This window comes from Carassius carassius, chromosome 39 (assembly GCF_963082965.1).
Source record: "Carassius carassius chromosome 39, fCarCar2.1, whole genome shotgun sequence".
NCBI classification, from domain to species: domain Eukaryota; kingdom Metazoa; phylum Chordata; class Actinopteri; order Cypriniformes; family Cyprinidae; genus Carassius; species Carassius carassius.
In genome coordinates, this window is record NC_081793.1 from 1,890,090 (window position 1) to 1,916,614 (window position 26,525).

The 26,525-nt window shown below is 36.4% G+C and overlaps 1 protein-coding gene across 1 annotated transcript; it reads left to right on the plus strand.

The window, feature by feature from the left end:
- On the plus strand, positions 1-26,001 carry LOC132121187 (anthrax toxin receptor 1-like). Its single transcript, XM_059530373.1, has 19 exons — positions 1-594; positions 6,948-7,019; positions 7,192-7,263; positions 7,351-7,432; positions 7,516-7,546; positions 8,834-8,907; positions 9,000-9,068; positions 9,296-9,376; positions 10,292-10,352; positions 11,003-11,101; positions 11,186-11,255; positions 12,797-12,875; positions 14,414-14,509; positions 14,773-14,811; positions 15,841-15,939; positions 17,066-17,230; positions 17,317-17,397; positions 23,164-24,881; positions 24,943-26,001. Exons 1-18 carry the CDS (start codon positions 449-451, stop codon positions 23,431-23,433), a joined length of 1,686 nt encoding a protein of 561 aa, XP_059386356.1. The 5' UTR covers positions 1-448; the 3' UTR covers positions 23,434-24,881; positions 24,943-26,001.
- The last annotated feature ends 524 nt before the right edge of the window (positions 26,002-26,525 follow it).

The following is a 26,525-nucleotide window of genomic DNA, read 5'->3' on the forward strand; positions in this document are numbered from 1 at the left end:
CTAGAAATATGACACCAGCTACTCTTTTGCCAACTCTGAGCCTGAGCTCTTTTCTCAAACGATTCCGTCTTTGCTTTGCACATTAACAACAAATATCAAGCGCTTAAAATAATACATCTGGCCTTTTAACACGTGGATTTCGTGCAGTCACACAGAATCCCCCAAAACAGCAAACCAGCTTGTGTTTAATATAAAGAAAAGATTGGGACCCGTTTTTTGTGGTGCTTTCTGTGCAGTACACATTGGGAATAACGTGTTTTCGTCGTATCTCAAGTTTGGAGTTACAGTTTTTAGACTGATGTGAGTAAGGACTGCGTCAACATCCCCGAAACTCTTCTTCTTTGTGTGCATCCTTCCCTCGGGATCTCAGCAAAGGCTCTTTTTTTCTGTGGATAATGTGAATGGCCGTCTGCTTTGTTGAGGATTGATGTTTTTGCAATAAGAAACGATGGCACGTTTAGTAGTAAAAGTGTGTCTTTGCGCACTTTTCTTTGGACTTTTGTTGTTCATGCTTCCATCTGCACGAGCCGAAGATGATGTGGAGGAGGAGAGATCATGTCAGGGAGCCTTTGACTTGTATTTTGTCCTTGACAAGTAAGTAGCCTAACTGATATACTGATATAATTCAATTGTTTTGCGCGTTGTTTCGTGAACAAAGAATCCCATCTCTCTCTCTCTCTCTCTCTCTCTCTCTCTCTCTCTCTCTCTCTCTCTCTCTCTCTCTCTCTCTCTCTCTGAACTTAAGGGAAAGTCCATCTGTAAGTTATCTCTTTGGTCTTACAGCTGGTAAACCTTCTGGTATCCCAACATAAACCCGTCTATCACATAGAGGCAACTTGATCTGTATGAAGTGCAGAAGTTAGGGATGCTTTTGTGGTCTGTCGGCCTGATGTTTTCCACACTGAGAGACACTGCCTGTATAAAGTAGGCCAGTACATTTCCACTCACATCCTCCATCTTTTCTCCAAATTTCTCCCAATACCGCAGTGCAATACATACTAGACAATACAATGCACTATGACAGACACATAAGTCATCCAGTTTATGTTTTAATGTTGTTTTGTGAGTGTAATGATAAGCAGACGGGTGGTAAATGTGAAGTCTGCTGAATAAGCACTTCAGACAGTCACAACTTCATTCCTCTGTGGTTCTCTTTTCCTGCCTCTTATCCTTTACCATTGTTTAACAGACCCAGAAAAGCAACATCCTTTCCCACGGTTTGTATGTGTCCGACTGGGAAGATTCTTTGCAGGATGTTTAATCTAATGAAACATTTATAAAACACCTTTTCGTATGCACTGTAAAAGGTGATATGGTCAGTAAGTAATGACAACTTAATAGGAATTTCAAACTTTTTTGTAAGTTTTATGAAACTCAACTTGATTTTTTTTAAGTCGGTTTAATGAAAGTTAAAATAACTTGTACAACCAAGTTGATTATACTTAGGCAGCAACTAAACTTAAGTTTCTAAGTGGAAATAGATGCCTTTTTTACAGTGTGTGTGACTTGACCAAAACTCCTTGAGTCTCCTGAGACTGACATGTGTGGGCTATTTGAAACAGCACTGATCTCATGAGAGGCTTGTCTCATATTTGTTTGGTTTAGACTGTTTAATATCCCCTTTTTTGCTTGACCAATGAAAACAAAATTTGACAGCTCTTTGATGAAGGGATAGTGATATTGTTTGACCATGTGTCAAACACAAACACAAGTGTACAGCTGTCATCAAGCAAATGCATCTTAAATCCCGTGTGCTATATTTTATTAGATTTTTGTGTCATGCAACATGATCTGGAATTGATCAGCTGAGGAAACCTATACAGCTCATTCAAAGTGTTTTTCCACTTAGTTTTTTCTCGTGAAGTGATGGCAGAAGACATCGCCAACCCAAGCACCCCCTTTTTTCTCCTTACAGACTTTGGAAAAACTGACATTTAGTAAAGTCGCATGCACGTCAACATCTGCAGCCCTTCCAGAACATCACAAGCCTTCAGCTTCAACAATTTAAGTAATTTCCCATGCATGCATTATTCAGTACACTGTGCCATTGCGTGCATTGAATGCCATTTTTCTGTATCTGTTTTATCACCAAATGAGCTGAAGTTGAAGTATTAAAGCGTCACAAAAACAGCTGTATTGCACGAGAGTGTTTGGCTTCAGGTGCACTATTATTGGGCTTCTGAGAAGAGGCTTTCCTAGATTTGTTTTCGAGGGATTTACATGTTTATCTGTGAAAAAAAAAATTTTCTCACCTCAACCTCACAAATTATGAAATGTCTACAATTAGGTGTTTAAAATTCACTAGGTAAGTAAAGGTTTTTAACCTATAAAAATGTGGCAATCTATAACAATAACCATTGGCCAATGCTTGGCGAAACAGACTAACCAGAAGATGAAGTATCCTCTTTCCTAAAAGTGTTTTTTTCTGTTTCCTGCATATCAGGAAAGTCCCAGCATATAAGTGGAATATTGGTTATATAAATAGAAAATGTGGGGCTAAAAAAGGGCCAGATTCATAGAAATGATTATGTAAATCAACCTCAAGATTGTCCTTCAAGCATGGCATCATTGCTTCCACTTCTGCTTTCATGTGGCCCAAAGGCTTTTGGGGAAATGCCAGCCTTGGATAGTGATTCAGAATCAGTCTACCAGCCCATGGGCCGCTGTTTAAGTGAATTAAAACAAAGAAACTGTCAGTGGGAATGCTTAGCATGCTGTTTGCACTACAGCCTTCAAGCCAGACATCTTCAGAAGAGAGCCACTTTAGAGGTTCGTTAAATAGAGAATTCACACAAAAATTACAATTTGGTCAAGCCATCCCAAACCTGACTTACTTCCTTCTGTGGAACACAGACAATGATTTGAATCACTTTTTGTCCATATAATGCATTTCTGTAGCTCAAACAGTAGAGTATTGCGATAGCAACACCAAGGTCATGGATGTGATTCCTAGTGAATGCTTGAATGATTCAAATCTATATTTGAAAAGCAATATAAGTAATTTGAGATTAAAGCATCTGCCAAATGCATAAATGAATGAAAGGCAATCTTATTACAATCTTTTCCGTCAACAATGTCTGGAAATATCGTGGTCTGATTTATTTCATCTTCAAGACTGTTTTGTAACAACACTTGTGTTAATCATAGTTTTGGGCCCACTAATTGTTGTTTAGCTTAAGATAACCCAGGCATTGAGTCATCTGTTTTAAAACAGCCAGAATAACAGCTGTAGTGTACCAATGATTCATAAATGTCCATCCCTTCTCCGAGAGCCATGTCGAGTTTCTCCCCTAATACACCCAAATTCAGCTTTAGCTATGGTTTTAGGTGACATGCATTCCTTAAATCTTACCATACACCACAAATCTCCTTTCTGGATGAAGACCAGAATGTTTACCAAATGCATGAAGAGGATTGGGATATGCAGAGAGCTTGTGTTTTCAGACCAGCACAGAAAACTGAAAGACTAAAATTGAGAAATTCAAAGTAACTTTATTTGATTTTACCTTTTTTTATGATTATGCAATTTTGATCTAGCCACCACATTGATATGTCCTGCTTTTTTGACAGATACACACATATTATGCCTACAAACAGATGCACAAGGTAGTATTTCCTTATTTCGTCCAACAGTCAGCCAAAAATAATATTACATAGCTTTTCGCAAGTTTCCTAACACCTTCAAATTTAAATGACCAGTTAGTGATGCCAAAAGCATATTAGTATCCAAAACAGATGAACGTGGATCTGGCAACACATCTTCACATTGGCTGTGGTGCATATTGCAGAAGTTCAGAAATTAAATGTGTGGTGAATGTCGCTAAAGGGTTGATGCTTGAAGTACTTGAAAACAATAAACCACCTACGCTGAACCCAACCTTAAATTTAGCCAATAGTGTTAGCAAAAGAAACAGAAGATAAAAAGGCATTTGCTGAAACCATGTCATTTTATCTCACTTCTACAAGTCTTTGAACTCTTTTATTGTGACTTGTGTTTCACGGGATTGGTTCTTTGCGAGCTTCACATGACCAATGCAATGTTGTACCGGGTGTGCTACCGAGCAAGTTTACTACATCAGAGGAGTCAAATATATAGAGCTTGTGATGTGATGCAAATGTCAAAATGTATTTGCTTAACTACAGTAAAAGTGTTTTGAGCTTGTAGCATAGTATTGCACAAGGATGCTGTGTGAAAATAGCTTATTTATTGACAGTCTGCCCCTGTAATCATAATTTGCAAAGTGACCAAAGTTGTTGGTGTTTTACTGTCACTTAGTGTTCATTTTAATTTTATGTATAGGTATAGATTTGGAGCAAAAAAGTCACATTTTCCCAATGGGGTCAATGTTGTCCAAATGTCAGCCAACCTAAAAAATATTTTAAAAAAGCAGTAATATGACTCACAGGAAACAATTTTGATAGCAAAACTGTGTTTTGGTTGTCTACAGAATTTATGTGTAACAATAAGAGTTAGGATTCCTCACAACACATATTTATTTATGTTATGTGTACTATTGCAACAACAACAACAACAAAAGCTTATGGCCCCTTTAAGACTGTTTATAAACACCGAGGAGATCCTCCAGACTTGTTCTGTTAAACTACTCTAGGCCTCGAAGATGTTTGAGGACCCGGAGGAGCCGTTAAAACAGCAGTGTCAGGGAAATGCCACCGTAATATTCTTACCATGTCTCAGGCATTACAAAGCAGGAAGAAAGAGAGCTAATGCTGTCTTCACACAAACCTAAACCAACAGTCACGTTTTCTGGTCCTCCCTGTACTTGAAACATTTTGGGCTCTGGCAGAAACGCAGATATGAAAAGTCAGTTTGGGATTCGATATGGAGAAACTGGAAGACTGATCTCAGAGCAGATGAGACCTGTAAGAGCAACACACTTTTCTAATTATCCCTCTTCCAAATATTCCTTCAATGAGCCTTCCTGCTTTGGCTCTTGTTGCATCAAACCGCAATGACTTTCACATGTCTTAACATATGTGCAGTTATCTATGTATACAAAGAGTTATGTAAAACATGAGTTTTGAGGGTCATTTAAAAGATGACGTAGCTGTTTGCGGATCGCTCGTAATTCCTTTCTCTGTGAATTAAGGATCATCTAAAGAAGCTAAAATCTCGCTGTAGGACATTTTGAGCTTTTTGTGGTTTAGTATAACCCATTAAAATTAGATCAAAGAGGGCCACCGCAACATATTTAATCAAGGATCTCACTTGAGAATAGACCACTTCCTTTCCTAACGCTGTTTGCACAGGTGAGAAAACTGCAAGCTAGCCACCAATCCCATGATTGCTGTTACCTCAAGAAAGTTCGGCTTCCAACGCAAACAGCGTCCATTGTGATGTTCGAAAGTCTGAAGTTAAAAACTGTGGCAAGCCCTTAGCATGACCTGCATATTCTCGCCAACGTTCATCTCTGTGTCGCTCTTGCAGTTTCAGAGCATGCTGGGTGTGCGCTGGCCTGTCTTTTGTTGACTGTGTTATAAAAACATCTTCCTCCCACGCCGTTCCAGAAAGAGGTTTATGGGATCGCTCATCGCTCTCTTTCTCTCCATCATTAGCTTAGCATATCTCTGGAGGAGAACAAAGAGCTTTATTTAAGATATATCATTTTATCAGCAACAATAAAATCGATCCAGATGAGTTTGTTTTTGAAGGCTTGTCTAACAAGAAGAGTTGGATCATACTACAAAAGAAGTCCGAATCGTAAAATGTGCAATAATTGTGATCTTTTACCATGTCTTACTATATCTGAAGGATCATGTGACCCTGAAGACTAAAGTAAAGGCTGCAGAAAATCAGCTTTACAGATATAAATTACATTTGAAAATATATTAAAAAAGGAATCATTTATTTTAAATAGTTCAAATATTATTGTAATTTTACTGTATTTTTGGTCAAGTAAATGCCGCCTTGGTGAGCAGAAGAGACTCTTCGTTCAAAACATTTAGAAATCGTAATTATTCCAAACTTTTGATCGTCTGTTTTGTAATTTCTTTACTGTATAAGCAAATAATCTAGTACCTTTTTTTTAATCGTATGTCTTCATGAAGATTTTTCTTCTGGTCTGTTCCCATCACTAACACATCTTGCTGTAATAGCAAGTATGCACATTTGATCCATATATAAAAAAAAATCTTTACTTTATATGTGTGTTAAGATTATAGCTGATATAATGTATTATTGAAACGCTCTTTACAATGTGTTTACAATTATATTTTCCCTTTTTATTATTAAAAAAAATTATGTCATTTTAGTTTCAGGAATTAAGCTCTCCAAGGAAATTTTAAAATGCACCCATTTATATCTAATGTTTTATGTTTTTCAGAAGAGAATGATTGTAGCATCAAACACTGTTACAATGACTTTGTATAGTAAACAAGTTTCACAATCTTGAGCACAATGATGGTAAATTAAATATGACTATTTTAAAAATGTTACCATCAACTATAACAACATATTTTAAAATGTATTCATTCATACAATGCATAATCACTTCATCTGAAATCTTATAGAAATGTACTTTAAAATCCACTTGTCAAATTGGCAAAGGCACCAGTTTCATAGAACAGGCCAGTTAGTGTTATATCTGGCTCTCAGGCTAAACGTGTTACATCAGCTAGGGAATGAGTAACTGACTCAAGCACAGATCAGTAGACTCAGTTAGCTCATTTACCATTTGTCATGCATCACTAATGAATTACCACAGGTTGCCTCTCAGGGACTGAGACAGGAAATGACCAGCTGTCACAGAGAGTTTACAGCTGTGCCTCAGGGAAAAACAATAGGGGACAAAACGAGATGGCTCTGCTAAGAGACTGCATCACGTTAAAAGTGCCATTAGTTAATTGGAAGGATTCTCAGTTGTATTGATCTGATGCATTTGAAAGCAGAAACATCCCATTTACTGATTATTTCTCCTCTTTCTCCTCAGGTCAGGAAGTGTCAAACACCACTGGCATGAAATCTACAATTTTGTCGAACATTTGGCTGAGAAATTCACCAGGTACTAAAACAACTCTTCAGATAAACAAACAAATGCCCTGAATGGCTTGTTTTTGTTGACATTATCCAATCGTGTAAGAGTTCTGACGTAGGTCATAGATGATTTTACCAGTGCATTTTACAAAAGTTGTTAAATTATCACCATTTTTGGTCTGTTTTTCATCGTCTCACAGCCCTATGCTGCGTATGTCCTTCATCGTGTTCTCAACCGGTGGAAACACAATCATGGGACTCACGGAAAACAGGTGCCGAAAGACTAGTGCTGCAAAATATTTGCTTTTATTAATGGTTGTTTATTTAATTCTTCCCATTTTTGTTTTCACTTTCCAAAGGGAGAACATAAGAAAAGGCCTGAATGCTCTGAGACGAGAGATCCCAGGTGGAGATACATTTATGCATCTTGGTCTAGTTAAGGTAAAATGTTAAAATTAAAGTTATTATTCAAATTTACTTGTTTTAATGACTCTTTAACACTAATATATCATCTTTATTCACAGGCAAATGAGCAAATACACCAGGAAAACTTTGGTAGGTTTCTGTTAAAGACAAGTCAAGTCACCTTTATTTATATGGCACTTTATACATTACATTCACAGCAGCTTCACAGCAATAAACAGGAACATTATAGAATCAATGATGCTATATTTATTTATTATTTCATGTTATTTCAAGGGCTCATGAACTGAGAACTCCTTTGATCTTTTAATATATAAGAGATTATTGTACTATAAAAAAAAAATTCTGTTGTAAGTTTCAGAACTCAAAACTTTCTCATTAGTCTAAAAACAGCTTATATTGAATATCTGCCAAAACAACAGGTTGTGGAATGTGTCACTTTATGATGTAATAGTGTGGCGAAACCCCACCTCGAAGATCAATGCCTGCTTCTACATCACTGTCTGTTAAGCCCTGCCCACTGATTCTACATCACTGTCTGTTAAGCCCCGCCCACTGATTCTAAATCCCTTTAAGCCCCGCCCACCCATTCTACATCACTGCCTGTTTAACCCCGCCAACCGATTCTACATTACAGCCTGTTAAGCCCCGCCCACTGTCTGTTAAGCACCGCCCACCGATTCTACATCAATATATGTTAATCCCCGCCCACCACTTCTACATGACTACCTGTTAAGCCCCGCCCACCGATTCTACATCACTGCCTGTTTAGCCCCACCCACCGATTTGCACACGTAGTGAAAATAATGAAGGCAAATGCAGGTCTACGCAGAAACCAAACGATAAAGATGCTTCGAAGATGCTGTTCAGTTGTGGAAAACAGGTTTTGATTTGCCTTCGATCAATGAACCTTTTAAAATTTCAGTTTGGTTTTGCTATCCGACATAAAATATATTTACATTTCACAAATATTTTACTTTCTCTTTTATAATTTGTCTTAAATTTCATTTTGTCAAAAAAAAAAAATAGTGAGAAAATAATATTGTGAAGCTAGCATCATGAATCATATCGCATCGTGAGTTAGCCATAGTATAATTTTCACAAACTTTAGAAGTCAATGGCTGTTCAACTGTTTTGTTACCGACCTTCCTCAAAATGTCTTTTTTCATGATCAACAGAAGAAAGAAGCTGATACAGTAAATGATGACAGAATTTTCAGAAATTTGGGTGAACTATGCTTTTAAGTCAGTTCAGTATTGATTCAGTCAGTTGAATAACTGTAAAATTCATTAATTTTGATACAATTCAGCTACAAGCAGCTCTACAGAAGACAGTGGTGTCATTATTCAGCTCAAGTCAGTTCAGTGTTGACTCTAGTACAGTTTGCCGTTACCTGACAGTCTTCACTCCACTTTGTAGGAACTGCAAGTGTCATAATTGCACTGACAGACGGTGAGCTTCAAGAACATCAGCTGATAGCAGCTCAACAAGAGGTAACAGACTTGAAGTTCAGCCTTCATTCTACAGACATTCGTTAACACTCACAGTTTTTTGATTTCTGGACGACTGATTGATATCTCACCAGGCAGCACGAGCTCGGGCATTGGGTGCAATCGTGTATTGTGTTGGAGTTAAGGACTTCAATGAAACACAGGTAATAAAGACACTCATGATCTTTCGTTGATGTTTTCCAAAGGAATCTTTGTCTTGAACTTGCATTGAAGCTTCAATATGTACTGCCCTTTAACAAACAATGCTGGAGACTCTTCCTCAAGTATGCACTTAACACAGAATGTAATTCATTATAAACAGTGCACAGATCAGATCAACCAATCCAGGCTTAGATGAGCTGTAAATAAACATCTATTTGTCCTGTTCTAGCTGGCCACCATAGCGGACACCAGTAAGCACGTGTTTCCCGTCTTGGGAGGATTCCAGGCGCTGAGAGGAATGATTGACTCGGTAATCTGAAGCGATGTGGAAGATTAATTAAAAGTGCATTTTGTCCATTTTCTAAGATGCATGTTCCTTGCTTTAAGCTGAAGTGTGGGCTTCTTTCAGAGGTACTTGTGTTATATCCAAGCTTCCTCTGAAATGAAAATTCTCTCATCATTTACTCAAATGCATAGTTAATCTTCAAAACACAAATTACGATGATTTTAATGAAACCTGAGAGGTTTGTGCCTTCATTGAGTGTCCAGGTAACCAAAACGTAAAAGATCATAAAGTGATTGTAAAATGAATGCATATGAAATGAGAATTAAAAGCCTGAATTAAATCTTTTCATCATATAAAGCAATTGCAGTCCTAGATCAACCTGCTCGATTTATATGGATTCATTTATGATTAACAAAAGTCTCATGGGTTTTTAATGACACGAAGGTGAGTAAATGATGACAGCATTTTAATATAATTTTTAATTATTTAATATACAAAGAAAACTGTAAGTATGCCATAGATTGATGTAACACTGTCATTTTTAAAATGTTGTTCAAAACTGTATTTCCTAAGGTTTATCACAGAAAAGCATTGATACCAGTGCAGAAATTAAATACGCAGAATTATTATATAATTTATTAGTGTTTAATTAATTTAGTATTTAATTATTAAAAAAGCAAAAAAAAATATTTGTAATTTTTTTTTATGTTTTCTACATTGTTTAGATTATTTTGTAAAAGATTGTAAAAGATTATTTTGATTATTATTTAACAAAACAAATACTGTTTCAGGTTTTCTACTTGTTACATTTAATTCAATGTGTTCCTTGCAGTTTCTTTATAGTTATATGTGAAATTTCTGAGTGAAAACTGGTAAACCCTAACCCATTTTTATATATGAATAAATACAATATTTGAATGAAATATTTTCTGTTTTTAGATCATCAAAAAATCATGCATCGAGATATTGGCAGCGGAGCCATCCAGCGTATGTGCAGGAGGTATGAAAATCAACATTACATATATATATATATATATATATACGCACTTCTGACAGTTCATCTGTAATACGGCTTGTTAAAGATAACAACAGCTAAAACAGTTAATGTATGTTTCTGTCGATAGATACGCATTCAACAGCAATGAACAAAAAAAGACAAGGAAATCCCTCACTGCTCTTGATCGAATAGCTTTTGTAGCTTTAATAAGGATTAATCTTTTATACATACAGTCAAATATGCAATGCAATTTTACATTTGATTACTTTATTCAATCTCTGCACCTAAAAACAGTTTGACAGTTTACCTCAAATAAACCTGTTTATATTACTTGTATCTTTGTGCTGTTGCTTGTAGTTAGATTATTTATTCTTATATTCTTTATTTTTATTTGACAGTATAGTCTAATTTCCCCTAAACATAGCACATTACAGAAACAGTGACTCTGAAACCATCATGTGAGTAACTTGCACACAGCATGTCACTCTTTCGGACTAGATTTCCATGCAAACATGAACGTTTATCATCGTGGTTTTACATGACCCAGCATTCCTCGAGCTCTGATGAATTCAGCAGGACGTCATTGACTTGATATTTCTGAGGAAGATTTATCATCATCTATTGAGCAGGGACTGCGGCAATCTGTGTTTCAGAGTCGTTTCAAGTGGTGGTGAGAGGCAATGGGTTTCGACACGCCAGAAACATAGACCAGGTCCTGTGCAGCTTCAAAATCAACGACACGCTCACGCTCAGTGAGTCTTCTCTTTAAATAGCTACATGTATCGCTCATTTGGTTTGGTTTGCTAAACACTGAGCATGTTCTGCATCTGTTCCAGACGAGAAGCCTGCGAGCGTCGAGGACACGTTCCTGCTGTGCCCTGCGCCTGTTATAGATGAAGTTGGAAAGTAAGTGTGAGGCTGATGGGCATCTCTGCCGTGCATTAGGCTTTGTTTACGATCATGGTTTAGCTGTGACGTTGTTTCCTGTCGAGTCAAAGCTTTGCATGATATCCGAGGCTTTAAAACTGTTCATCACACCCGCTCTCTCTTTTTCTTTGTTCCTCATCCATTACTTCCTTCTGTCTATTTGCTGTTCCTGAGGATCTGTATTTTCTCCCCTGCTTCTGCTTTCCATTCAACACTGATACAACATGCTAGATTAATCTTGTTATCATTTTTTAAAGTGTAAAGTGTATACATATTTTTATTACGTTTCATAAACAACTAGACAATATTTCTGTTCTTCTTTGAATTTGTGGAGAATGTTTAGTTTAGGGATGCATCAAAATACTGATTGATATGATACTGATTTTTTTATAATTCTAGTGAAATCTAGTTAATAGCTTCATGCATTTATGGCATAACAATATTACAGTACACAGTGATTATAACAATTAAAAGTGGGATTTTAAGTTTTAAATATTACCTTTAAATCAGCATTATATGGTGGCAAGAGTAATATTTATGTAAAACCCACACAATTATTAAATATAAACTAATAATGTATATTTTTGAAAGTTTAAATAAAACAAAACTAGACTACATTTTACAAGAAAATATTATTGCATACATTCTACCTTAAATTCCCATTTTATTTCACCGTGTGTCTTGCCTTTTCTTACTGTTTTTGTGAAATTCACATAGCAATGTCTGGGTAAAATAAATGTTACAAAGTAAAATATTATACAATATTTATCAGTGCTGATAAATGATCTAATATGGGCTGATATGCTATCAAATATATGGTGTGTGTTAGTCACCATAAATTTAGTATAGTTGCATTTTTATTAATTTTTATGAGAGTTATGAGATGTCGAGAGTTATTTTAATACACTAAATGAAAAAAATAATGTTTTAAATTACAAGTAACAGAATTGTTTGTTTTAACTAACTAAAATAACCTTGTGTTAATTCGTAGTTTGATTTATTGATAATAACCGGAATAAACCATTCTCCCAACCCTCTCGTCCAATCAGAATTCAGAACCCTGGATTCTCTCAGTAGTGATTGGGTGGCAAAAATGCATGCTGTTCATCATTAGGAATGTGAACCTAATCTGAAGTAGATGCTCTTCATCAGAGAACAGGGTCTTGTGTGTCAGAAACGCAGACTTGGCCTCTGTGTGCTGGGAATGCTGAACATTTGGGAAGCTGTGTTTAGCGAATGTTTGAGACACTAGACAGCTGACTCCAACAGAAGTTAACCAGCACCCTGCAGAGCTCCGTGAGGATGCCAATTATGGTCTGGAAGGCATTTCTCAAAGAACTAAAGATAAGCAAACACATCTTTTTGTCAAAAATGAGACAGGGATGTAGTGGGGTTGTTTTTGGCACGCATGCCTCATGTCTCTCTGAATCCCGCTGGGCTTTTATGGACCCTGCTGTGCATCGTTAAAGGATTTGCTGGCATTCAAAGTGACAAATTTATGTTTGGTCTTTGCACTTCAGGGTGGTGTACCTGCAAGTCAGCATGAACGAGGGTCTGTCGTTTATCACCAGCTCCGTTCACATAACCACAACCGAGTGTGTAAGTCTGACTACAAACACATCACATCCAGCCGAACTACAGCACAACTACAATACAAACCACTACAAATAAAACGATAATTCATTTGGAGATTTGCTCATTCATTTTTCAAACGGGATGCAGCTTCTTAATAATATCTAAATATTATTTTGTCATCTAATATTCCTTAATTAAGCAGCATTTTTCTTTGAAAAAATACATTTAAATATTATTGGCAAATCGTATTTATTTAATTTACACCAATTAAAATTTTACCGAAAAACGTACGTGTAATATTTTTAAATATTGAAACATTATTATATCATTCTATATTCATTAATTTTACACTTTACTGACAAAAAAATACATGTACTTTTTTTTTACTCCATTTAATTGATAAAAATTACTAATTATTTTATAATATTTAAATATTACTTTGTCAAATTACAATAATGAAATTGCACCATTTTACTGTTTACAAAAGCTAATAATATTTAATAGAAAATTTTATAATATTCAAACCTCATTTCATTTTAAAACAGGCCAAAAAATGACGTAATTTTTTTATAATATTTAAACATTATTTTGTCATGTAATATTCATTCATTTATACCATTTTTCATTGCTCTGAAAATTAAATGTTTTTTTTATACTAATTAAAAATTATTTTGCTATGTCATATTCGTTCATTTATTTACAGAGGGAAAAAAAAGTGATTTAAAAAAAAAATTATTTCAATATTTTATTCGCATTAATTTATACCATTTTACACTCACTGTGATTTATTAAAATCACATTTATTAAAAATGCTGTGTAATTTTTTAAATTACAGTTACATATTATTTTGTCAAGTTTTGTTCATAAATATAACTAAAATCATTTAACATTTTAATAATATTTAAAATTACATCCAATAATATTTAAACCCGTTTTGGGGCTCCCAAGTAAGACCCCTAATATTTTGCCATTTCTTGCTAAATATTACAATCAAAATTGCTAATAGTTATTATTTTTATTAAATATGACTTTTACATTATTATTATATGGTGACAAAAGTAATGTTAATGTGAAAATAGAAGATATGAGCATGCACAATTAAATACCAATATATATTTTTTTCACATGCAACATTGTTTCCTCACATACATTTCTTTCCCTCAAAATGTTTTAAGGTGTCACACTTTAATTACTTTTATTAAAGTACTGTGGTTACTATAACTAAATATAGCTATTATACTTTATATGATTGCAATAACCTAACATATATAAGTTATTGAGTTCTCATGTTTAAGTCGTCCCCTATCATCATTTTCTCTTTACAAACCCCTTCCCCCAAATAAACACACACAATAAGGGCCAAACCACAGATAAAACCCCCCAAAAGATGCTGTCTGTGATCCTCTCTGAGCAGGCTTCATGCACTCAAACACAGAATCAGTGAATATTGAAGCGCTTCTTCTCTTTGAACGTTGTTCTTGGCAGTCAGATAACAGCGTGGCATGTGTGTTTGCTGGTGTAGTGTGATATCTGTGCTGATTCTCTGGTGGTTTCTTCTGCAGTTCGACGGCACCATCCTCCTGATCACCCTGCTGGTGTTGTTTCTGTTGTTAGGTCTGCTCTTCATGTGGTGGTTCTGGCCGCTCTGCTGCACCGTAGTAAGTCTTCGCCTCATTTACTGTCTTAAATATCAGCCTTCATACGTTCTCACCACACATCTTCCAGTACTGTGTTAATCTGGGATCCAGAGGCTTATGGATCCGCGGTAAATACTGAAGCTGAGCGATTTAAAGTGGAAAATTGGTCAGTTGTTCTCAAACGAGGCCTTGTTTTCACACGCTGTTCTGTATTAGGTGGATAATGTGACTTGTGTTTTTGGTTTTGTGATTCATATCTGTCTATTTCACTCATCTTTCCACAGGTGATCAAGGAACCTCCACCTCCTCCACCTCCAGAGCCAGTGAGTCACAGCTCTGTCTGCTACCAAAGGGTTAAATGTCACAAACAGATGCTGTTCTTTTATTAGTTAATAATAAAAAATTTATTCATTTTATAACAAATAATTAATATATATATATATATATATATATATATATATATATATATATATATATATATAGTTAATAATGAAAATTATACATTTTCATTTTATAAAAAATAAGTTAAATAAAAATATATATATATATATATATATTTAGTTAATAATAAATATATTTTTTTAATAAAATAAGTATATATAAATATATGTGGATAGATATAAATACACATCAATTAATTATTTAGCATTAATAACAAAAAAAAATTACCCAATTTGTCATTATTTCTATTTCTATTCTGGAATACCATGTAATTTTTTAATAATATTTAAACATTTTGTCATGTAATATTCATCCGTTTTGCACCAGTTTGTAATCATTTAAACATTATTTTGTGATGTAATATTCATAAATTTTACACTATTTTACATTCTGCGGTCCCAAATTACACTTAATTTTCAAATACTATTTATATATTATTTAATCTTGTGATGAGATTAATAGTGTTTTTTTTTTATTCTGTTTCCAGCCATAGTTCGTAAATACTTTTCATAATATACACGTTTTGCACATTTATTTTATAAATACACATAGCTGCCTTTTTATTTTGTGAAGGCAGGAATATGAGGTAAAAAAACAAACCAAAGATAACTAGATAAAGTGTGATGTGTTTTTTTAGTCTGCTGTGTCTCAACCAGTTCGTTTTGTTAGTAACTTACAGTGAGTGTAGTTTAACTGCTATAAATAATGAGTTGCTTGAAGTTAAAGCTACAGTTTCAAAGTGGATGTAAACAGGCCTCATCTCTTAATCTGTATTCAGTCTGAGTGTGAGATTCATGAAGCCATCAGATGAGTTTGAGAATAACAACATCAACATGTCAAATAGACTCTGGCAGTTTACTCTTGTACCTCCCGTGCTTCTTCAAATGATGTAACGTGTTTTTCCTCTTCAGGAGTCAGATGACGAGGATGGGATGCCAAAGAAGAAATGGCCCACAGTGGACGCGTCGTATTACGGCGGTCGAGGGGTCGGAGGAATTAAACGAATGGAGGTGGGATTCCTCAAAAGAAGTAGTCCGAGAAAAATGTGTCATGTGATTATTATTATTGAAATAATACATTCATAACACTCTGAAATTTGCCAAATAATGTGTAGAAGAATAAGTGTATTATAGTATATAATTATTATTAATATTAATTAAATATTAATTATATATACACCACCAGTAAAAGCTTTGGAATATTTTTTTTTTAATGTTTTGTCTCTTCTGCTCACCGAGGCTGCATTTATTTGATCAAAAATACAATAAAATCAGTAATATTGTGAAATGTTTTTACTATTTAAAATAACTGTGCTCTATTTGAATATCTGTTAAAGTGTAATTTATTTCTGTGATCAAAGCTGAATTTACAGCATCATTCTTACAGTCTTCAGTGTCACATGATCTTCAGAAATCATGAAAATATGATGATTTGCAGATATTATCAATTATCGGTGCTCAGTTATTTATAATGTTTCTTATTATTGAATGTTGAAATGTTAAAAGCATGTATAATTAATGTATATTTTAGTGGGAACTGTGATAGATGTTTTGATGAATATTAAGTTCCTAAGAATGTCTTTCCTGTCATTTTTGATAAATTTAATGCATCCTTGCAGAGTAAAAGTTTTTTTTTTTGTTTTTTTACCCAAACCTTTGAAAGGTGTATCATGGTTACCACTAAAATATTAAGCAGCACAACTTTTTTTAAACATTGATAATAATCAGAAATGTTTCTTGAGCAGCAAATTAGATTGATTTCTGAAGATCATGTGACACTGAAGACTGTAAGAATGATGCTGTAAATTCAGCTTTGATCACAGGAATAAATTATATTTTAAGAGATATTCAAATAGAACACAGTTATTTTAAATAGTTAAAATATTTCACAATATTACTGATTTTACTGTATTTTTGATCACATAAACGCATCCTTGGATGATCGTAAGATATTTTTTTTTTTAAAAAAACATACAAAATTGTTAAATCTTTTAGTGTATATATATTTTTTTAAATGATTACATGTAGGACTAAATTAATATATCACCATATAATTCCATATCGAGTTGCTATAAGTGAAATATCAGCGCTCAGTATAAGCAGAAGATCTGATCTGATGTTGTTTCCTCTGGTCCAGGTTCGCTGGGGAGGCAAGGGCTCTACAGAGGAGGGAGCAAAGCTGGAAAAACCCAAAAACGCTGTCATAAAGATGCCCGAGCAGGAGTTCGAACCCTTTGAACCCAAGCCCAAAAAAACAAACAGGAAGCCAGTTCAAGACAGGAAGTGGTATTCTCCCATCAGGGTAAGCTTGCTTTGTTATTGTCACTATTGTTTAGTGAAGTTACTGGTCTTCAAAGCACAATCTAAGCGTTGTCGTGTCCTGTTTAGGGTAAAATCGATGCGATCCTTGCTCTTTTCCGACGTGGATATGATCAAGTTTCACTTATGAGGCCACAGCCGGGAGATCATGTGAGTATCTAGATGATCAAAGATTCTTAATGGCTTAGCATTAACCTTACTTCCCAAAGTATGATGTCAAACAAACTCCTCCAACAACAAACAGTCTGACCGAAAGCTTTCAAGACGTTGAACCTTATAAATCCACGTCATGTGGATTTTTTGACTCATTCCTCTTTGCCTCGGGCAAGACGTTTCCTTACCTTTCATTTGTCAGCCTTGACCATGCAACACCTCATTAGATCCCGACGGGTGCCAAGACACTTCACAGGCACAGCTGGCCACCTGCATCAAACCAGTAGCCATAAAAATGAAATAAAACACAAATTTAAGATGCTTTCCAGACAGATAGTCTGCGTTTTTAAAGGCTCAACTCTTACATTTGCAGAGCAGCCACATGGTTTGGGTGTCAAATCATAGGTTATCAGATCTGATTTAGAGTTTCCACACAAAGATTAACTCTCTCCAGGTGCTTTGTTTTTTGTGGCAGAAAAACATTGAAAGGGAATTCTGTGTTTAAGAGCGTCTCGCCGTTGCTAAACTTAGAAAACGAAGAAGTCGTGAGTCGTTAATAATCATAACCGTAATCAATGCATACAGTGCTTCTCGTCGAGTGTTTGACACGACTGGATTTAATAGCCTCGAGGGAAAGGTTACATGACGCAAAGTTTCTCTGCGGAGGAATGGTTTTCACCTCCTCGTCCTGTAATAGCTTGGGCCTCTCCGCTGCTCTGTGGTTTGTGACGCCAGGACTGAAAAATGCCCAGACTGACTCTTCTCTCTCTCTCTCTCTTTCTCTTTCTTTCTGAGTATGGAAAATAAATGAAATGGGCATCATTTCCTGTCTAAAATTGCTTTAAGAGCACATCAAATTTATCCAGCAGTGCTTCTGCTGTAGAAGAAGAGCTCACAGCATCGGCGTGAGTTGAAGACGAGGTCATGGCACTGCTTTTACAGGACTCTAAACTTCACTGAATAAAGTCTAGTTATCAGAAGAAAAATGGTCTTAAAGTAATCAGGCAGATTATTCCAGAAAACATTATTAATATAAATTAATAGTTTATTATACGTACTCTTAAATGCATAACTGGTCAAAAATTTGACATAATTATTTTTCTTTTTTACATTTTCTAATTTAAATTTTTTTTATTATTTTCAGCTCACTAAGGCAGTATTTATTTGACTACAAATACAGTAACAGGTTTTTTTTAGTTGTTATAGTTAACTAAAAAAGAAAACAAACATAAATAAAACATAATAAAGTGGATATAATATAATATAATATATATCCTTTTTTATTTCAGGCAGTTGCTAAAGCAACATTTCTTATTTTCATTTATTTTACCATTGTGAAGTAAAATAACTAAAACTATAACTTAAACCTTCGGTGTAAAAAAAAATCAAACAAACAAAAAGAACAATAACTAATGAAACTTACAAAGCACAACAAGATTACAAACAAAAAAAAATCACTAAAATGAAAATAAAAGCAGAAAATACAGAGATAAAAACAACAATTAAAAATATATTTAAAAAATACAACAGTCGTATCATAATAATGCTTAAATAATACTGATATATGAAATATTTGTTTTACCGGTTCTCTATATGAATATATGGAAAAGAGTCAAATACTGTACTAAATGTATGCTCCAATGCAAATATATATATATATATATATATATATATATATATATATATATATATATATATATATATTTATTTATTTATTTATTTTATGTTTTGAAAGAAGTATCTAAGGCTGCATTTATTTGATCAGAATTACAGTAAAAACATTAATATTGTGAACAGTGTTATTATACTTAACAAACTGTAAAAACATTTTGTTACAAGAAATGAAATAGCCTTGCATAAAGAGGACATTAAATACATACAGCGGTGCATCTGCTGTGAAAAGTTGAAAACAAGGTAATGGTTCAAGTTTGGTTCCCTCACGTAAAGTCTTAAATGAGCAAATTCCTGTCCCTTTGACTCTTTCTGTACTTTTCTCTCAGGTTTGGGCTTTACCTTGTGTGTTTGGAGTGGAAGCGAGCACTTTTTTCCAGGGTTTAATGGTGTTTCGCTTGCATTCTTTTGGTTAGTTTCGGAGTATGTGTGTGCATATGTCTTCAATAGTGTATCATTATCTGTGCTCGGCCTGTTTTTCTCATTTGTACCCTGGTTAAGCTCTCTTCCTCATGCCTGGGTGTCCCACAATGCACAGGGATCAGTTTTCCTCTGGCTGTCCCAGGAGCTCTGACGTCAACCCTTTAGGTTTGCGTTTGTCCCCTCCTCCGTCTCTGGCAGGCCCACATCAAACAGCTTCCACATCGTCATGAGACTTCATTCAGACGGCTTTATGACCCCAGCTCTAATTGCCGATGTCTCAGGAGGTCATTTTCCTCAACAAACATCCTTCAGAACACCTTCTCCACCGGCCATTATGTGGCCTTAAATATGATTTGACATGAAATGGCATTGACGACTCGTTTGACTTTCATAAAGTGAAGCAGAACATTGAACTGTAGGGCAGGACTCGAGTTCTTCCATCAGGACATCTGGATGATGTCAACCAAAAAGGAAAGAAAATGAAAATAAAGAGTATTTGGAATAACATGCACATATGAATCATGCACCACAAGGCCAGGAATATTCATAAAGTAAGCAAAATCATGTATATTATTATATTATAATACATTTTACGTATGTTACGTATGGTAACCCTAGTTCCCTGAAGGAGGAAACTGAGACATCACATCGGTGATTGGCGAAATTGGGATATCGCTTTGATAGATAAATCTACTTTGAGTGTAAACTAAACGAGCCAATGCACATTGGCATGCAATTATTGCATCCAGCTGATATAATAAGGCAGCAGGTGCAATGAATACCAGGTTTTCGCTGAGGATACCTACCTGCGCCCCTGTTAGGTGAAGGCCAGGGCTCGGAAACAAGTAGTTCCACTCACCATTGTCAAAGCAATACCTCAATGGGTGAGATTGGATAACACTGGGAAAACATACCCATTCCGCTTATAACAGGGACGCTGCGGGAGGCCCAATACTTCCCGAAGGAGTTTTCGGGAGCAAATACATATATAGCATCCGTTTAGGGGTATATGGAGAAATTTGAGGTGATTAAAACCCTCTTGAGAAGGCAGAAGTCTTCCGGGGAAACACGGGCTGTAAGGCTATACCGTGGACTATACACATACGAGTACCGCTTAGGTCTCAATATGGAACCCAGCCTTCCATGGTTCTCACGGATTCATCATGAAGGCCTGGCCTGGTGTGTGTGTGTGTGTGTCTGGTCTATAGTATGGATACTTTGGAGCAGTTTAAGCAAGCCAACACTAAATGCCACTAGATACCAGCTCTACATGAAGGCTATAGAACCTAGCGAACTTATTAGGGGTCGCCCAGCCGGCAGCTCTACAGATATCTGTAAGCGAGGTGCCACGAGCCAGTGCCCAGGAGGATGCAACACTTCTAGTTGAGTGAGCCCACAACCTGAATAGGCAGGGCACACACTGTGCCTGATAAGCCAGGGCTATGGCATCCACAATCCAGTGGGCTATCCTCTGTTTAGAGAGGGCATTCCCCTTCTGCCGGCCTCCGCAACAGACAAAGAGCTGGTCCGAGGTCCTGAAGCTTTGTGTCCGGTCTATGTAGCATCTCAATGCTCAGACGGGACAGAACAAAGCCAGGGCTGGGTCTGCATCCTCCAGGGGCAGCGCTTGCAGGTTCACCACTTGGCCTTTGAATGGTGTAATGGGAAGCTTGGGCACGTAGCCAGGCCGGAGCCTCAGGATTACCTGGAAGTGAGCCGGCCTGAACTCTAGGCACGAATCGTCGAATCGTCATCATCGGGCCCTGCTGTAGTGATTTAAGCACTAGAGTCAGGTCCTAAGAGGGTATAGAGGGGGGCCGGGAAGGATTTAACCTCCTGGCTCCTCTAAGGAACCTGATGATGAGGTCATGCTTACCCAGAGACTTCCCATTCACGGGGTCATGAAACGCAGCAATAGCGGCAACCTGGACTTTGAGGGTGGAGGGAGAAAGCCTTCGCTCCAGCCCTTGCTGCAGAAAGGAAAGCAAGACCGCAATCGGGCATCTACGGGGTCCTCTCGGCGAGAAGAACACCACTCGAGGAACAGGTTCCACCTCAAGACATAAGCGTGTCTCGAGGAAGGTGCTCTTGCCGAAGTGATGGTGTTCACTACCTCCTGGGGTAAGTCACCTAGAACCTCCACGTCCCGTCCAGGGACCAGACATGGAGTTTCCAAAGGTCTGGACCCGGGTGCCAAACGGTGCCCCATCTCTGAGTCAGTAGATCCTTCCTCAGAGGAACCGGCCAAGGAGGGGCTCTCACGAGGAGCACTAGTACGGGGGAACCGGGTCCAAGTGGGCCACTACGGCACCACTAGCAAGACTTGAAACGGCATCTTTATAAGATCCATCGTCTTTACAAAGACGCACCCGTGAAGCTATTTTACAGAGAAATTTGCTCTTTAGGAAATGCTCTTTTAGTGCTGAGACGCACAGGGGAATTGGCCGCTTGCAACAAGACAGGGGTAGTCTGCAATCCACTCGACACAGGAAAGACCGCCGCTGAAACGGCGTCTCGCCAACACACAAAGTATCCGAGAGCGTGCCGAACTCGTAGTTCACAGCAGACACAGTTGAGCAGAACGGCAGCTGGATGCAATAATTGCATGCCAATGTGCATTGGCTCGTTTAGTTTACACTCTAAGTCTATCGAAGCGATTTCCCAATATCGTCGGTCACCGACGTGATGTATATTTATATACCAGAATAAGACCAAAAATAGCTGTATAAATATTTATTTCATATTTGTATGTAATAATAATAAACAAATATAATAAGGATAATGTAACTGTGCACAATAAGACCAAAATAGTTTTGATTTCATCTTTCATTTAAATTACAAAATGTATTATATACGAAAATAATATTAAGTATGTATTTTGGTGAGTTTTTAGGATTTTTTTTTAAAAAGATTAAAATAGTTTCATTTCATGTTGAATTTAATAATAGTTATTAAATAAACCATTTAAATCCTAATCAAATTTAGTGTTATTTTAGTTCTACTGAGATACTATTATAATTTTATAAAATAAAATAAAAAATACACGCAGTTTTAGGTAACTCTAATAACTGGTTTAAAGGTGTCCAGGCGTTTTTTCGAGCAGGGTTTGAGGTTATGGAGGACTTTCAGAGTCTTTCCATGATGCATAATTTACAGTTCAGGGTGATTTCATCTGTAGTTTTCATAGTGAGTCTGTGTGTGTGTGTGTGTGTGTGTGTGTGTGTGTGTATGTGAGTGTGTATGTGTGTGTGTGTGTGTGTGTGTGTGTGTGTGTGTGTGTGTGTGTGTGTGTGCGTGTGTGTGCGTGTGTGTGTGTGTGTGTGAGTCTGTGTGTGTGTGTGTGTGTGTGTGTATGTGTGTATGTGAGTGTGTGTGTGTGTGTGTGTGTGTGTGTGTGTGTGTCTGTGTGTGAGTCTGTCTGTGTGTGTGTGTGTGTGTGTGTGTGTGTGTGTGTGTGTGTGTGTGTGTGTGTGTGAGTCTGTCTGTGTGTGTGTGTGTGTGTGTGTGTGTGTGTGTGTGTGGGTGTGGGTGTGTGTGTGTGTGTGTGAGGCTCAGGTTTGGGCAACATTCTGGAAAACAGGACAAAGTAATTAGTGCATATTGGAAAGCGTCCACCTTCACCAGAGCAGACTTCAGCGATGTGACACGCTTCTTGTTCTCTTTTCTCAGGGTCGATGTATCAACTTTACACGAGTCAAAGAGGAGGCGGCGGCGGCAGCAGCGGCAGCCAAAGCTCCTCCACGAGCTCAAAGTGCACCTCCACCTCCACCAGACTACCAGACCGATCCCAGCCCCATCAGCTCCCCTCCAAACAGCCCGCCTCCGAGAGGACCGCCACTGCCCCAGCCTCCGCCGGGACCCCCGCCCGCCCGCGTCCCCCCAGGCCCGCCCTGTCCCCCTCCGTCACGCGCCCCGCCGAGCCTCGCCAGCAGACCATGAGAAACACATCCAGTCTCCGCCTCCAGTGCAATCCATCCTCACAGCCAAACTAAATGCTCCTCTCTCCAAAAAACACCCAGTATTATCAGTCAGGTTTGATTAGGATGTGGTGTGTAGTTTGTTGCTGGACAGCAAAAAAAAAAAAAAAAGGAAGAAAAGCAAAAGAATTAACTGTCGTGACAAAAATTCAACTACTGAGTTTTCCATACGCAGATTAAGAGAGACCGGTTTCAGCTTTCTGCTCTTTTTTTTTTTTTTCTTGAGGCTGGACAGATTATTCCCGTTGCGTTCATCATGTACAGAGCATTTTAAAGCACATATGAATCCTATGAGCTTTTGATATCATGCCAAAATGTCCAAAGTAACCAGTATTAGATGCAATGTTATATTGTACGTGCCTCTCTAATATTTAGATTTTTTTTTTTTTTTTTTTATTCAGTGTTGAGTTGCAGTTTTTCCAACAGTTGTTGAGTTGCAGGTCCTCTCAGGTGAGTCTCTGATCCTGTTCAAAAGATTGAGTCGATGTGACTAAAGGGGAATATCATCGCACTGCTAAATGTTAAGATGAGTGCAAGTGATGAATGCGTAAAGGCTGGGTTGGATTGTTTCTTTTACTGTAGATGCACGATTAATGTCTTAGTATGTCACAAGGTCCTTCGTTTAGGTTCAGCTTATGTGCAGCATTTGGTTGCTGGAATTTTGACAGATTCTCGAAGGTGCAACAGTGGGATTCAAGAATGGCTTCGATTTTTATTTCAGATCTTTTTCTGCACTGAAAAAAAAATGGGAACCTAAAAATTGACATTTAATGGTTTTGTTCAAATCATAAAATAGAATTTAGCATTACTGAATAAACCTAAATTCATGCATTTATAGCAACAAAACCTATTGTTATGGGTTAAATCTGGTAAAAATGGCCCTTTAAGGTAACAATTGCAGTTTACCACTTTTTACAGTGTGGGTGAATTTCATGAAAACATCTCACATTTCACAACAAAATAGAAAGAAATAATAAAAATAAATATTCCATTTAGCACATTTAAACCCCCAATTCTCATTACTGTAATGTAAAGCATCAAGATTGTTTTTTTGTTTTTTATTATTATTATTTTTATTAGATTATCAGTTTAGTAATACACTTCTCTAAATTGCATCATGATATTTTATTGTCAGCGTTTCATAATAATGTTTGAGTAGTGTGTGGGATTTATAATTTCTTTTTTTTTTTGTTGTTTATACTTGACTTTCATTCAACACCTAAAAATGATTGGGGTTTGTGAGACACTGTGTTGTAAATGTAAGAAATATGCATGCAAATATTGTTGACATTCAAGAAACAATAAAAAAGATATCTGCAATTTTTAATCGCAAAACATTTCAATTGCAGATTTACATCTCGCCATTCAGACTTTTGTTTTCTCAGAATTGCAAGTTTAAATCTCACAAAGGTTATATTTGCAGTTTTGACCATATATTTTGCGATTCTGACTAGAAAGACAGAATTGTGAGAAAAACAGTGGCAATTACTTTTTATATTTGTTATCTTGTGGCAGAAACAAGCTTCCACAAATATATAATGCAATATTTATACCCGCATATATTAAAGGAAGTACAACAAATATAACCATGATGTATACATACTAAATATATATATATTTTTTAAATAATAATTATAACAATATATATATATATATATATATATATTTTTTTTTTTTTTTTTTTTTGCATTATGGTAATGAGAATAGAGGGGCTGTCCTAAATGCGAAATGACTGAAAGATAAAAGTCAATTGTATTTTTTTATGATCCAGGCATGATCTTGACGGGTTTCAGTAAATCAAGTTTGATTTTTGTAAAGGTTGAACCTCTAAATGCAAAGTCAGGTCAGTTCTCGTCATGTTTTCTGTATTCCACAGCTGTACTGTACGTGTGTCGATATTGCGTTTCATCATCAAACATATTGCAACTGCAGGGCAGTTCACAGCATTTAATTTATTATCCCCACACCTAAAGGAAGGTACTTGAATATGACAAGGTGTCCTCCGTTACAAACAGGACACTGTGCAAGAAACCAAAAAAAAAAAAAATCACATATCCTCAGATAACAGCCAGTGCCTTCTATGTGTTTGTTTTGTTTTTTACTTTTTTATACATCATTCAAATATGATACAGTAGCACTGTTTATACTTCTGTTGTAATAAAAAGATTGGTGCATGGACTTTGTTTTCCAGTTCTTGTGCTCAGCTGAGAACAAGCAGAAACTTTCACTTCTCCCAGTTTTTAAAATGAGATATAATCTAGACCAAACCAAAGCTATTGATGGCAACAGCTGCAGTGTGATGCTATAGGTTTGTGCTTTTGTTTTGTTTGATTTCAGTCATTTGAAACATTGACATCTGTACTATTCCACACACACACACACACACAAAGTTGATACCAGAATTATAATTCACAATTATATTGTGTTATGATGTAGTAAGTGTATTAACAACAATACTGATGCATCTATTGAAAGGCTCATAAAGTTTTCTTTCTCACAGTATTAATAAAGGTCAACGTTCAAGCTTTCACTGCATTCGTCTGGTTATTGCCTTCTAATGAAGTATAACCGCTCACAAGACCCTTCTTAAGACTAAAATAATAATCACTAAACCTGGCCATTGGAAATCAATCAAATAATCATGATAATAAATATAATGCAATCCATGTGAATGGATTTGAGTTTGATAGCTTCACCTCTCGCTGACTCTCAAAGCAGGTCCACAGTCCACTAAATCTACTTTGGGTTTCCCAGCAAGGACTGAACAAATCCTGTACTTTTAGACAATAATCCAAGGGAAATTAAAAGTGAGATGAGGGGTAAATGTTGATCAGACAAGGGTTTTCCTAAAGTTAAACATAATATATGATGGAAGAATGAGGATAAAGTAACTTGAAACTTACAACCTGATGTCCAAATGTTTTGTGCAGCAACTGTATATGTATAAATGGCATTTGTAGCATCAGTCCGCTACATGAGAAGAACTGGGGGAAGAGCAGCCCTGTGTATGAACAGGGTGAGCGACAGGAGGTGTTTTCCGCTGTGGAATTCTGG